Raw genomic sequence first — 13,056 nt, 5'->3', positions numbered from 1 at the left:
TTTTTTCAATGATCAATCAGTAAGTGTGGAATACATGTCGTTAGTGAAAACAAAAATTATGCGCAGGTGTTCAATCAATTCTGTGTTTGTATTTTTTTTTCCTCTTCTTGAATATTGAATACTGCAACAACAACAAGTGTTTGTATTGTGAATTCTTTGGTGGGCAAAAACGATAGATAGAGAGAGAAAAAAAATGTGTCAAATAACGAATGAAAACATTAACGAAACACACACATGTCTTCTTTAAAAAGTAAATATAATTTCAAATTTTTTTTTCTCAATGTAAAAATTGTTGTTTTTTGTTTGTCAAATTTCATTTTATTATTAGGTTTTGAATTGAATTTGAAAAAAAAATATAGATTTTAAAATCATTACATTACAACGGGTAATAAAAAAAGGAAAAAAACAATGATTGAGAGAGAGCAAGAGAAACATGTTGTTGATGACAAATCAATTAGGAGAGATGAGATCATTTGTCCGGTTTGAAATTACAATTGTGAAAATAAATATTTAAAAAATAAAAAATAAAATGTGATTATAATTGGTCAATATTGATATACAACAGGCTGTATTATAAATTCAAACATAATTGATTAATAATGATCAATAATTATAATTATAATTATGTACATGATTATCATTTTAAAAATTATTATTTTTATTATTATTATTATTATCACATGTGAAATATAAGGCAGTTTGTTTTGTTTTGTTTTGTTTTTATCAATAAAATGTTACATTATATGATTCTAATTGAAATGGTTGTACATTAATTTCTAAAATTGTGTTTAATATTTGATTTGAACATTTTATTCCGGTTAATAATGTTTTCTGTATTGTTGATATACGTAAATCATTGAAAAGATGTGTTAATGATGATTTTTTTGGCAATACATTTACCGATTCAGATTCAGTTTCAGTTTCTGATTCAGATGATCCAACTAATGGTGGTGAATCATCATCAAAATTATTATTATTATCATTATGATTATGATTATAATCATAACAAATACCACTGGGAAAATAATCATCTGACGATGATGATTCGATTGTTGATTGTAATACAACTCTATTATGTAGTATCATTAAACTTGATTGTGATGGATGATTAAAATTATTATTAGCTGGTAATGTACGTAAATTTAGAAGAAAATATCTACATAAAACATTCGGTGCAATCAAATAACAATTTCGATAATAATTTTTTGTCAAACTTTTAGTCATCTCTTGTTCAGTACGATATGAATACATTATGATTGATGGATAATTTAAATATAACAATAATGAATCAGCTAATTGAGATAAAATTGGTGGTAATATTTTATCGTCTGATGATGATGATTGATGATGATTATGTTCAAAAACTAACCAAAAAGTTGATTGTACGGGAATATTATCCATAATGCCTTCACTAAGTCCACGTTTATCATCATTTACAATGCGACGATCAAGCATTATTTCAATCATTCCATTTTGTGGAGAAGTTACACCATGTGAATGTGATGATAGTATGGATAATCGTCGTATTTTATCCTCAATAAATACGGCTGAAGTCATTGGATAATAATTTCCTTCAATATTGATTGAATCAATAAAACGTCTTTCAAGCATTTGAAAACCATTAGAATCAACATAAAATTGACGACTGTACAAGGTTTTGTTTTTTCCATTGTCTGGATTAACATTATTAATATGAGTACGAAAACGAATGGCAATTTCTTGATTATCATAATTATCTTTATCTTCTAAATCAATCAATAATTTTAATTCGATAGCAGCACCAATATCAGATTTAATATTGTACAATTTAATCGAATATGCAATATCAGTATAATTGACTATTATAGTCGAACTTAAATGTCCTTTAAATAGATTGATAAATGGTGTTTGTGAAAAAAATAGATTCGGATAAGGATTTTGATGAATAAATTTCAATAAATAAGCACCACTTCTTTTTGGTTCAGAATTATAAGCAACAAATGACATATCAAAATATTCTGTTAAATTATCATTTTTAAAATGTATTTTTTCAATAAATCCTCTTGAATTTAATGTAACAATAAGATAATCATTTTCTAATTGAAATTTTTTCATTGTTTCAAATCGAAATACTTGATCATTTGAATGATTAATTCGTTCCGAAGGATGTTTAAAAATAGTAACTTTTGAATCAAGATTTTCTTCATTTGTTAATATTTTATAATTTTTTATCGATAATGGATATAATTGATCAAAAAATTCAATTTCAAAAATTCTTGATGAAAATTTTGAACCATTTATAAATATTGGATTGATTTGAAATGGAATTTTCTTTCCATGTTCAATATCAATAATCTTTATGAATGGATCATTAGTAAATATTTTGATTGATTCGATTCGTAATTGTGTATGTGAATTTAGTACCAATAATCGTAATCCATCTTGATCGGAAGGAATTTGAAGTACATGTTGTTTGGTAATTGTATGCCAATTCGATCGATATGATGTAGTGAAAATAAATTGTTTAGTATTATTAACATTGTTAATTAAATCGTTATCTAAATTTAAATATTGAATAATTTTGGCCAAAGTTATCATTGTACTATTAATTGAATGACTTAAACGTCGACCATAATCTTCCATAACAAAATCTTTTGAAGTACCTGTAATACCATCATGATGTTGAAAAAGAGCTAAATTTTGTCTAGCATTAGTAATATTATTATATTCTCGATCAAGCAAAACATTTAAATAATTGTTTTTCAAATGTTGACGTAAAAAATTTCTTGTAAGACTATAGAAAATTTCAGTCGACCGTAACCAATGTTGTAGTTCTCTACTTAATGATTTAAAATACGGACGTGTAGTAAAATAACCCGTCCAATAACTGGATACTGAATCCACATAAACATCGGCATATGGCATAAAATCACCTTCCAATATTGGATAATTGTTTTTGTTTATTGGCAATCGTTCGTTGACAGCAACAAAATAATCATCAACAGTACCGAATGTTATTTCCGTATCATTAAATTTGTTTCCATTCGAATTAATATAGTCCATAAGTAGCATATAATTTTTATATTGTTGTTGCCATTCAATATCGAAATTATAACGAAAATCATCACCAAGTAATACTAGTGCTACATTATGTGTGAATAATGATCCCAGTTTTGAATATTGTTTAATTATTTTTTTAGCTTTGTTATCTATATTAGTTGCATTCAAAAAGGTGGCTGTAGATTCTGAATTTTCACCATAAATTTTACGAAAATCAAATTCTAAACAAACTTTATAATCAGGACCGCATGCATATTTAAAACTATATAAATGTAATGGTGACATATGACATAATGGTAGACGATCAGAAGGATTTTGAAATGATTGTTTCCAGAAAAAATCTAATTTTCGTTTTTCGGATAGATATTTTTTCCAAACATGATGTGTTCGTTGAATGTAGATATTAGAAAGGCCAGATTTTTGTAATAAATACGGAAATGTAGTTGAATGACCAAACGGATCGATTGACCAAGAATTACGTAATGGAGTGTTAATTTTTAATTCAGTACGAATAAATTGATGACCTTCAATCAATTGATCAATCATATCGAAATAATGTGTAGAAGCTTCATCATTCATCACCCAACCACCAGTAACTAATTCCAATCTATTTTCATTCAATAATTTTTTAATATTTTCTTTCACTTTATTCGATGGTAATCTAAATCAAAAAGTCAAAAAAAAAGAAATCAATAAAATCGTTAAAATTGAAAACTATTGAATGATGAAAAAATAAGCCAAAAAAAATAATCATTGAAAAAAAAATTTACCCATCCCACCAACGTGAAAAGAAAGACATTTCTGCCCATACAAATGTCATGTTTGGATATTTATTTAGATTTTTGACCAGATTTTCCAACACATAATATGTATAATGATAAAAATATTGATCATATGTATTTAACCATCCTGGATCATTATGTGAATTTGGCACAATGATTACCTGTTGAATTGAACAATAAAAAAAACCATTTCATGATGTACTTATTTTCATAATAATATTCATAATTATCTGATGTATTGCACTCGATCATAAATCAATAATGAACATAATGAATGAATAAAAAAAATTCAACTGACCAAATGTTTATTAATAGAAATTATGTTATTACCAAAAAAAAAAAACATTGTTCCGATAAAAGATTTTATCATCATGACATTATTATTATTCATGTTTTTTGATAAAATTATTAACATTATCATGATGGTTTGGCGTTTTTTTTCTTCTAACCATATATGAATAAAAAATAACTAAATTTATAAATAGCCATAGGTAGTTGTAACTAAATTTAAAGAAGAAAGAAAAATTCATTGTTTCCATCGAAAAATTTCAACATTTTTTTGTGGAAATAAACAAAAAGATAACAACAACAACATCTTATTTGATATATGAATACCGTTACTATCCAGAAAAAAATGATGATAATAATAAAAAAATGGAACATCATCATCATTAACCACCAACCACTGCTGTTGCTACTTGTTTTCATTTATTCATGATATATTCATCATCATCATCATATTTATTTCTGGAAACAATTATGCTAATCATCATTGTTAAAATCATCATTTTGTGACCTTGTCCGAATCAAGGTCACATGTAACAAAGATTGTTTTTACAACACATAAAATAAAAGAATTTCTTTTCTTTTGAAATCAAAAAAAAAAAACATACCTTCAATGGAAATCGTGAATGTTGATGAATAAAACGTTGTTCTAATGTTTTGCTCCAGATTTCATTATTATTTGTTGTTGTTGATGATGATTGATTAAAAAGTTTAGTAAATTCTTCATTCATTTTCAATATATTATAATAAGGTAAAGAGGATTTTTTTATCACAGTTTGTTGATGATGATCATTGCTATTGTTGTAATTATTATTATTATTATTATTATCATTTATAAATAATAATGGTGAATAATTTTGACCATACCTGATATATGGTTGAGTAAATGTTGAAAATTTTGCAAATATAAATGAATAAATGAATATTATTGATATGGCCGGAAATAATAGATATAAGAATATTATTCTTGGATTACTACGAGCCATTTTGTTGTTTTCTTTCGTGTTGGATGAATATAATCAGAAACCAAAAAAATCAATTAGGTTGAAGAACAACAACGAAAAAAAACCAAAACGAAAAACGAAAAAATCCAAAACGAAAAAAAATAAAACAAAAACTAATTATAAAATCACTACTATCAGTTCATTGGCATTTTTTTCAATCGATCAATCAATCAATCAATAGATTTTGGAATATGTTATTATCGTGTGTGACAAAAAAAAAGAAAGAAGAAAAGAAATTGTATCGATGTATTTTTGGTTTTGTCGTTGCTGTTGTTTGGTGATTGTTCGAATTTTCGAACCAAACAAATTCCTGATGAACATGATGATTCAGCAATCACCAACCAATTTATTGAATGTATTGAATGTTTAAATATTCAATGATGATTAAACAATTTGAATATATCGAATCAAATGAGAGAAAACGTAATGTGATTGTAACCGTGAAATTTGTTGAATTGGATACGAAGAATAATAATAATCATCACCATCGTTATTTTTAAATTATTCACATTTCATATACCATCAACAAAAACCATTCGATTCGATGTTTTTGTTCAATATTGATTTCACAAGAAGTCATAACAAACATCACACACATTCGAGGACGGAAAACAAACAAACAAAAATACACATTTACAAACAACAACAAAAAAAAACAAGTTCAAAGTGAATACAACTATATATTATTTTCATAAATGTTTTCTTTCATGGTTTCATCATACGTGATCTTGAAGAATTTTTTTTCAATTAAATGTAATTAACCAACAACAACAACAACAAAAAAACGAATGAATAAAATCAAAACCAAAACGAAAGGATTCACCGTTGCTATTCAGTTATTTCGCTTGTTATTGATGTGACAAATGTTTTTTTTTCTGTTTTTATACATTACTGTTACTGATCATCATCATCATTATCACAAAAAACCACCCGTAACCATTATCTCGAAAAAACAAGATCTTGATTTTTTTATTTTTGGTTTTGGATATCATTTCCAACACACTCAAACATCTAATACATACATTGTTGATTATAATTATTTCAAGTACATTGTCGTTATCGTCATTATTTTATTTTCAATGACTTTTTATTGTTTTTACCGTAAAGGATATTTATATATTTTTTTTTGGATTCCATATGATAAATTGATAAATCGTCGAAAGATTCATATATGATAGCAATGAAACATGATCACAAATTGATGATATTATTAAGCACCAGTATTTTTTTCTCAGTTGAATCAATGGATTTGATTGTTGTTTTGTAAAGAGAGAAAAAAATAAACATTGAAAATTTTTAAAGTCACATTTTCGAACATCTAATGATCTAATCTAAAAGGTGACCCGAAACAGTATTTTTTTGTTCACAGTTTATTAACGAAAAAGACAATATCATTTCCTCACACAAACTAACATATCAAACAAAATACACATGATGATCCATGAGGAAAATTTAACTTAAACAAAATAAAACGATCATGATGGACATCCATCAACATTGAACTAAACTGAATGTACTGCAGTTTTGATGAAATACATGCTGAAATTTTTACGACGAAGACGCTCAACAAACAAACAAACAAGCAAACAATAACTACTACCAAAGCAATGAAAATAAAGTCCAAGAAAGAAAAAGAAAGATTTTCAAAGAGAACTGGAATCTCTATACAGTAACCATTAACAAGTGAATAATATACAGACATAACAATAAAATGTTATGGGTAAAATTTCAGAACTGAACATGCACATTTCGGGTTATCGTGATATTCGTTTTATATATTTTTTTTCTGGTTTTTTATTTATTTTGGTTTTTTTTTTTGATGATTTTTTTTCTCTTTCTCTTTCTCTCTCTCTCTCTCTCTTCATTTTATCTCTACGTTTCTCTCACATTCGATTAGGGATGGCAATAAATATAAAATACAATGGTATAATTTTTCCCCTTGTTAATATTATCATTAATGTAGGTGAAAATTTATTCGTCGTTTCCTTGTTTATATTATGTTCGAAAAAAATGACAAAAGGCCAAAACAAAACAAAAATGATGAAAACCCGATTTTCAAATCTTTTTTTTTCGTTTGTTTTTATTCATTTTTTTTTTGCATTTGGACAATGAGGATTTTGTTATCAGGTTTTGTGTTTTCTGGTTATAAAAAATGTGTCATTGCTTTCCATATGATAATTTCCGTTTTGTTTTTCCAAAATAAAAAGTAAATTTTATTCAATTTATTTCATTCATTTATCATTTTTTTTAAATACTGAATTCAATCCATATTTGTTTTTGAAGAAAATTTTTTTTCTGTTTTTGTCAAATGAAACTATCATTTACAACTTTTTTTTCACAATCAATCAATAATATATGATAAATAGAATGAACAAAAAAACAAAAAAAAATCTACTTTAACTTAAAGAGAAAAAAAAACAATCAATATTATATAATAGAATCAATATGAAACAAAAAAAAATAATTTTTTTTCTTCTCTACATATCATTCAATTCGGAATCCGAAATCAAAACAAAATCTGAATCAGTTATTGATTCAGATGTTGATTCATCAAAATGATTTTCATTCGTTTCATCATCATCATCATCATCATTAATCATAAAACCAAATAATAAATTCTTTTTCAATGTTGTTGAACTTAATAATTCAAGGTTATTGTCGTTTAAATTATTAGAATATTTGGAAGAAATGTTTTTTAATTGCTGTAATTGATGTTCATCATTATTGTCATCATTATGCTGTTGTTGTCCCTCGTTTTGATAATGTTCATCGTCGTCACCATTATTATTGAATACGATTGTTGTCAATGTATTTTTAGGCGCAATATGTGCCAAAAATCCGGGTGTTAAAAATAGTATTATAGCTGAATATATATTACATGTGTATTTGACAATCAAGAGAAGAAGAAAAAAAAACAATAAAAATTTAGAATATAATGAAGAAAGAAGAAAAACAAATCTTACCTGTCAAATATGTGATCAAAACACCGGGAATGAAATGTCCAATATAATAGAAACAAAGAAAAAATAACACTGAATAACAACAAAATATACCGTGAGATTTTCTCCTAAATTCAATGATTCGTTCAATGACATTTATTATTGATTTTTTTATTCGAGCAAAACATAATCTGATTTCTGGAACACACATTACATTAGGATTGACAGTCGTCCAACTAAATGATTATTATCAAAATGTGATACAATTAGATTTACAATTGTTTTTAAATTATTACACATACCTTTCTTTGATTGGAACCGTGGGAGCTTTATTCATTTTGTATAAATGAAAAATAAAAATTAGAAATAAACAAAACAAGGTGTTAATGTGAAAAAAAATTACCACGAATTTCTGGCCAAACAAAACGAATCCACATTTCATAAAAATGATAACAGAATGCTAAAGTTGCCACAACTGATATTAATCGTGGTTGCAATAATACGAACATCCTTTCAAATGATAAATTAATGATTAGATAATTGTTTTAAAAACTTTATTAATATTTTTTACCAATAAAAACATGTAAAGAAGATCAATGCTAAAATTGAATCGCGTGGTTTCTCCCATATTAGAATACCTTGCAATGCAATCAATTGAGATTCGAAATTCGAGATCAAACTGAACGGTGGTGGTGATTGTTGTGAATTTTGATTTTCATCATTATTCAATGATGGAATATGATTACGAAATAAATTTACACCAAAAAATGATTGTACACTTGACAAATTAATTCTATGAACAAAATTTTCAATTTTTTTATTAATCAAATTTTTTACTTCCATGATTTGAATTATAATCTGGTAAGACTAGAAAGGTGGACTTAAAAATTCATTGCTCAAATCCACAACACATTAAATTATAATGAATGAACTTGAATGATGACAACAAAAAAACAACAAATATTTCATTTGGCAGCAACGTAAAAAAAATATTTTTTCATTTATTATTATTATTATTATTATTATTCGCATAAATGTTTTGATCTTGTTGACAATGTCTTTAGTTTTTATTTGTTTGTTTGTTGTTTTGTTTTGTTTTTCATCATATATTTTGGCATCATCAACATCAACATATACACACACAGAGATATTGCGCATAGAACCTTTTTCATTCATTCATGATAAATAAAAAGGGAAAACAGAGCCATAGTAAAAAAACAACAGAGAGTTAACATTTATGCTGACAACAGTTTTTTTTTTCAAGGCAAAATCATATGATTAACAGAAACGCAATAATAATCACATAATAACAAACACACCGTCATGCACATTGAGTGATTTTTTTTCTTCTTCAATCGCGGGATTGCCTTTTGTTATGAAAACGTCGTCACATGCATGCAAATAATATATATCCAACATACGATGTTTTCAACGATTTCAATTAGGTCCATCTATATATCTGAACGATGATATCAGACACATACATTATTAATATATAGATAGGAAAATCTTGCGCACAAATTAAAAATCCGAAAACAAATCAAATAACAAAGTTCAAATTTTGCACAAAAAAAAAGTTTCATACATGATGATTATTTACGATTAAGATGATGATTGTGATGGCTGTCAATCTGATCGGCAATACCATAACAACCTTTTAAAAGGCGACAATATGGTAATGGTTCTTTAGGAAAACTGAATGCTCCATCAATATCTGTACCATAAATCATTGGTAAACGTAATACCCAATATGTTGATTGTGTTAATCGAATTGGTTCTTTGTTGCCCAGATAAAACAAAAGACTAGCATTTGGCGTAACCTGAATCATAGGATTTAAAGTCACATTGATTGGAGCTTTCGGTGTGACAATATGAATTCGCATCAATTGTGCAACACATGGTTTAGATGAACGACTTGAAATATTGAAGAAAAAAAATCATTTTTGTTCATAAGTTTCAATATGAAAATAAGATTGAAAAACATACCTGCAAACACAATGCATATACAATGGCATATCATTTTTTGCAATTGATTCGGCTGTTTCTCTAAATTTGTATGTATTAGTCTTAAGAATTTGATCCGGTTTCGATGCAATAAATCGATGACCATTAAAACATTCATATTCAACACCGATGAAAATTTTCACAGTAAATTGTGTACCATCTATGCATAAAAATATAATTATTCACAAAAATCTTGATGTAACCATCAATTGAAATTAAATTACCTTTTACATTTTTCTTATGTTTGATACCGGGAGGTCGCTTACCTTCCCACAGCGGTGGCATATTTCTCCAATGTTGTAAAATAACCGTAACATTCCATGGTAACAAATAATGAGAACCTTTGACGAATCCTTGTTGATCTTGTATGCCAAGATTATGTGAATAGATACTTGACGAACCAAAACAAACCAATGACCAAGAAGCAAAGCGAGCAGGTAAATTATTGTCTACACCCAACAATGTATGTATCATTGTCGGTAATGTTTTCAAATCGATTATCTCTTTAGCTGAAGATGAAGTTGTTGGAGAATGTTGTTCTTTAAGAAATTCTTCATCATCTTCGTCTTCACTGAGAAATTCTTTTTCATTAGAAAATTCTTCATCTTCTTCTATATCATCTGATGATTGAGATTCACCATATTGTGAACTATCATTTTTATAATCGACCGATCTTTCATTTGATTCATCATTTTCATTAGATCTTGAATGTTTAACATCATCGATGGCACTGAAATCATGATCATCATTATTTGATGAAATAGAATCTTCATTATTTGAAAGATTATCGATACTCAATAATATATCATTCTGTTGAGTTTCAACAGAATCTTCGACATCTGCATCATTCTTGTCATCAATATCTTCAGATGCTACTTGAGATAATACAGTATCGTTGAATGTTTTCATAACTGGACTATCACGCAAATTTTCACTTTTTGTTCCAGTCATATTCTGACTAGAACTTAAATTCTCCATCTCAATATTCGAGTCGTACACATGAAATTTATATCTTGCAATATTACGGCATGTGTGACATTTGTATCGCATTTTAAGATAAAAATCATAGTTTGCCGCTTTTATTGTAAATGGATCTTCGCGATTACTTTGACGACGACCACAATCACAAGCGGAAATTATTTTCACCATACTGTTATGTGGCATTACTGGAACATTGTTCTGGTTAGATTCAGCTGCAGATCCTTCTGTTTCAGATAAAGGCTGGTCAGTACAATAGTCATCATGTGGTAATCGATGAATTTTATTGACACAATGATTTCCAGTCAGACTTAACTCTTCACACATTTTATGTCCATTGGTCCAATATGACGTACATTCATTTTGAATTATTTTGATGTATTTGTAGATAGCTGGACCTCTTGATTGCATAGTAAAATGTTGTAGTGTTAACAATAATTTTCGTTCATGAGTTTCGCGTGTGTAATGGGACGGTAAATTATCCTTGTAGTAATTGACAGCATTTGATACCATTTTGGAACATCTACTTTCGGAAAAACGATTATCGATGTCCAATGTTGAATGAAGTGAATCTAAAATCTTTTGCAAATTTTTTGTTTTCTCACTGCTAATGCCTGAATATGTTTGTTTAAATAAAAGCTCTTTGAATGCTATGAATAATTTGAAAAATGTTTTCACTTTGATTAATTCATTAGATTTGACAGAATCTTTGGAATTTTTCACAAGAGAATTGATGTGAGGAAGAATGAAATTTGAAAATGGCAAATTTTCTTGGACCATCTGTCGATATTGAAGTGAACAGTTTTGATCATTACCAAAATTATCATTCAAACAACGATTTAAAATATTTTCGAAAAAATATTCATCATAATTGATTATTGTTGATGTTTTAGTAACGATAAAAACAAACGAATTCAATGATGGAATAGTAAACAACGAATTGATTAGTCGAGTTTTACGAAATAATTTGACAATCTGTTCTTCAAGTTGTTTAACATAGAATTTGTTATTTGATTCCGTTATATAATCATATCCATCATAGGCTTCAAAAATGAATAAAAGTTGTGGCATAAACATGTTTTTCATAATATTGTTTGAAATCTTATTGAAAGAGCTAAACATTTCCGAAACAAATGGTTGTAATTTGATTTTAGTCGAATCAATTATTCTTAACATGTTGATGCAACCAATATCGAATCGAGGCGAGGGGTTTGTTATAATGACGATATTACTAACGTAGAAAATCAAAAGTATTGATTTATACAGATCGGTCAGCAGATCAGGCCACATGGTAAGGAAGCCCTGAACAAAATAATTAATTTTTTGTTTGTTTGAATAAGTAAAAATGTTTTCATTAACCTTTTCAATAAATTGTTTTTCCAAATTTTCAAAAATATCAAGTACGGCACATGTATCTAAAATTGATGTCAAATGAAGAAGAATCATTCGGTTGTTTACATCATAATATCCATCGATTTGTACAAACTAATGAAAAAAAATATTATCGGTTAATATTGTAAAAAAATGGCTGAAGATCGTACATCATCTTTAAATAATAAGGTTTCATCATGAAGTTTAGAATTGAACAAACTTTGTCCAATCCATTCGGGTATACAAGTGGCTTTGGCATTGCAAGATTGTAGAGCCGATTTACCAATGATTGAAACAATAGAAACACGATCAGATTTATCCGAAATCGATTGATCTTCAATAAATTTCATAACATTCCTAATTTGAATATAATTAAAAATAAAATGAAATTATTTTTATTTTTCCACTCACTTCATACTAGAATCTTCAACTGAGAAGAGAGAAAAAGTTTTTGAAGCAGTGACATAATTTGGCTTCGAATCATCTAAATCAAGCTGTGAATTCATCAATGAATCTAAAAATTTAGTTTCCGATCCCGACTTCATGCCTGATGATTGTTGTTGATAATTTTTTTTTTGTTGTATACATGCGAAATGAAACACTATTGGAACCCAATGAATCCGATCAAGTCGTTACAGAAATTTTTTTTTTTTT

General features: G+C 27.2%; 3 protein-coding genes and 1 long non-coding RNA gene across 5 annotated transcripts; 1 reads left to right on the top strand and 3 right to left on the bottom strand.

Moving 5' to 3' along the window:
• On the top strand, positions 1-753 carry LOC142646070 (uncharacterized). Its single transcript, XR_012847082.1, has 2 exons — positions 1-250; positions 329-753. It is a non-coding gene; the product is annotated as an uncharacterized LOC142646070 (long non-coding RNA).
• On the bottom strand, positions 635-6,915 carry alpha-Man-IIb (alpha-Mannosidase class II b). 2 transcript variants are annotated; one of them, XM_027342813.2, is made up of 4 exons: positions 4,974-6,915; positions 4,715-4,901; positions 3,810-3,982; positions 635-3,700 (listed from the first exon to the last, which is right to left on the bottom strand). In XM_027342813.2, exons 1-4 carry the CDS (start codon positions 5,090-5,092, stop codon positions 724-726), a joined length of 3,456 nt encoding a protein of 1,151 aa, XP_027198614.2. In that variant the 5' UTR covers positions 5,093-6,915; the 3' UTR covers positions 635-723. The 2 variants fall into 2 exon arrangements, with proteins under 2 accessions (XP_027198614.2, XP_075680029.1); XM_075823914.1 differs by lacking the exons at positions 4,715-4,901; positions 4,974-6,915 and adding an exon at positions 4,120-4,229.
• A 469-nt stretch (positions 6,916-7,384) lies between these two features.
• Positions 7,385-9,432, bottom strand: LOC113792867 (uncharacterized). The gene is made up of 5 exons (XM_027342825.2): positions 8,621-9,432; positions 8,453-8,559; positions 8,352-8,376; positions 8,074-8,285; positions 7,385-7,973 (listed from the first exon to the last, which is right to left on the bottom strand). Exons 1-5 carry the CDS (start codon positions 8,890-8,892, stop codon positions 7,588-7,590), a joined length of 1,002 nt encoding a protein of 333 aa, XP_027198626.2. The 5' UTR covers positions 8,893-9,432; the 3' UTR covers positions 7,385-7,587.
• A 157-nt stretch (positions 9,433-9,589) lies between these two features.
• LOC113792858 (nonsense-mediated mRNA decay factor SMG8) lies at positions 9,590-13,032 on the bottom strand. Its single transcript, XM_027342814.2, has 6 exons — positions 12,814-13,032; positions 12,573-12,759; positions 12,391-12,516; positions 10,278-12,333; positions 10,036-10,213; positions 9,590-9,963 (listed from the first exon to the last, which is right to left on the bottom strand). Exons 1-6 carry the CDS (start codon positions 12,945-12,947, stop codon positions 9,642-9,644), a joined length of 3,003 nt encoding a protein of 1,000 aa, XP_027198615.1. The 5' UTR covers positions 12,948-13,032; the 3' UTR covers positions 9,590-9,641.
• Positions 13,033-13,056: the final 24 nt, after the last annotated feature.

The sequence above is a fragment of the Dermatophagoides pteronyssinus genome, unplaced genomic scaffold (assembly GCF_027571235.1).
Source record: "Dermatophagoides pteronyssinus isolate colony J.1.1.1.1 unplaced genomic scaffold, Derpt_VIB-CSIC_2022.12 sq0001, whole genome shotgun sequence".
Lineage (NCBI taxonomy): Eukaryota > Metazoa > Arthropoda > Arachnida > Sarcoptiformes > Pyroglyphidae > Dermatophagoides > Dermatophagoides pteronyssinus.
Note: the sequence above shows the minus strand (reverse complement) of the source record. Positions and strands in the feature narration are given on the sequence as shown.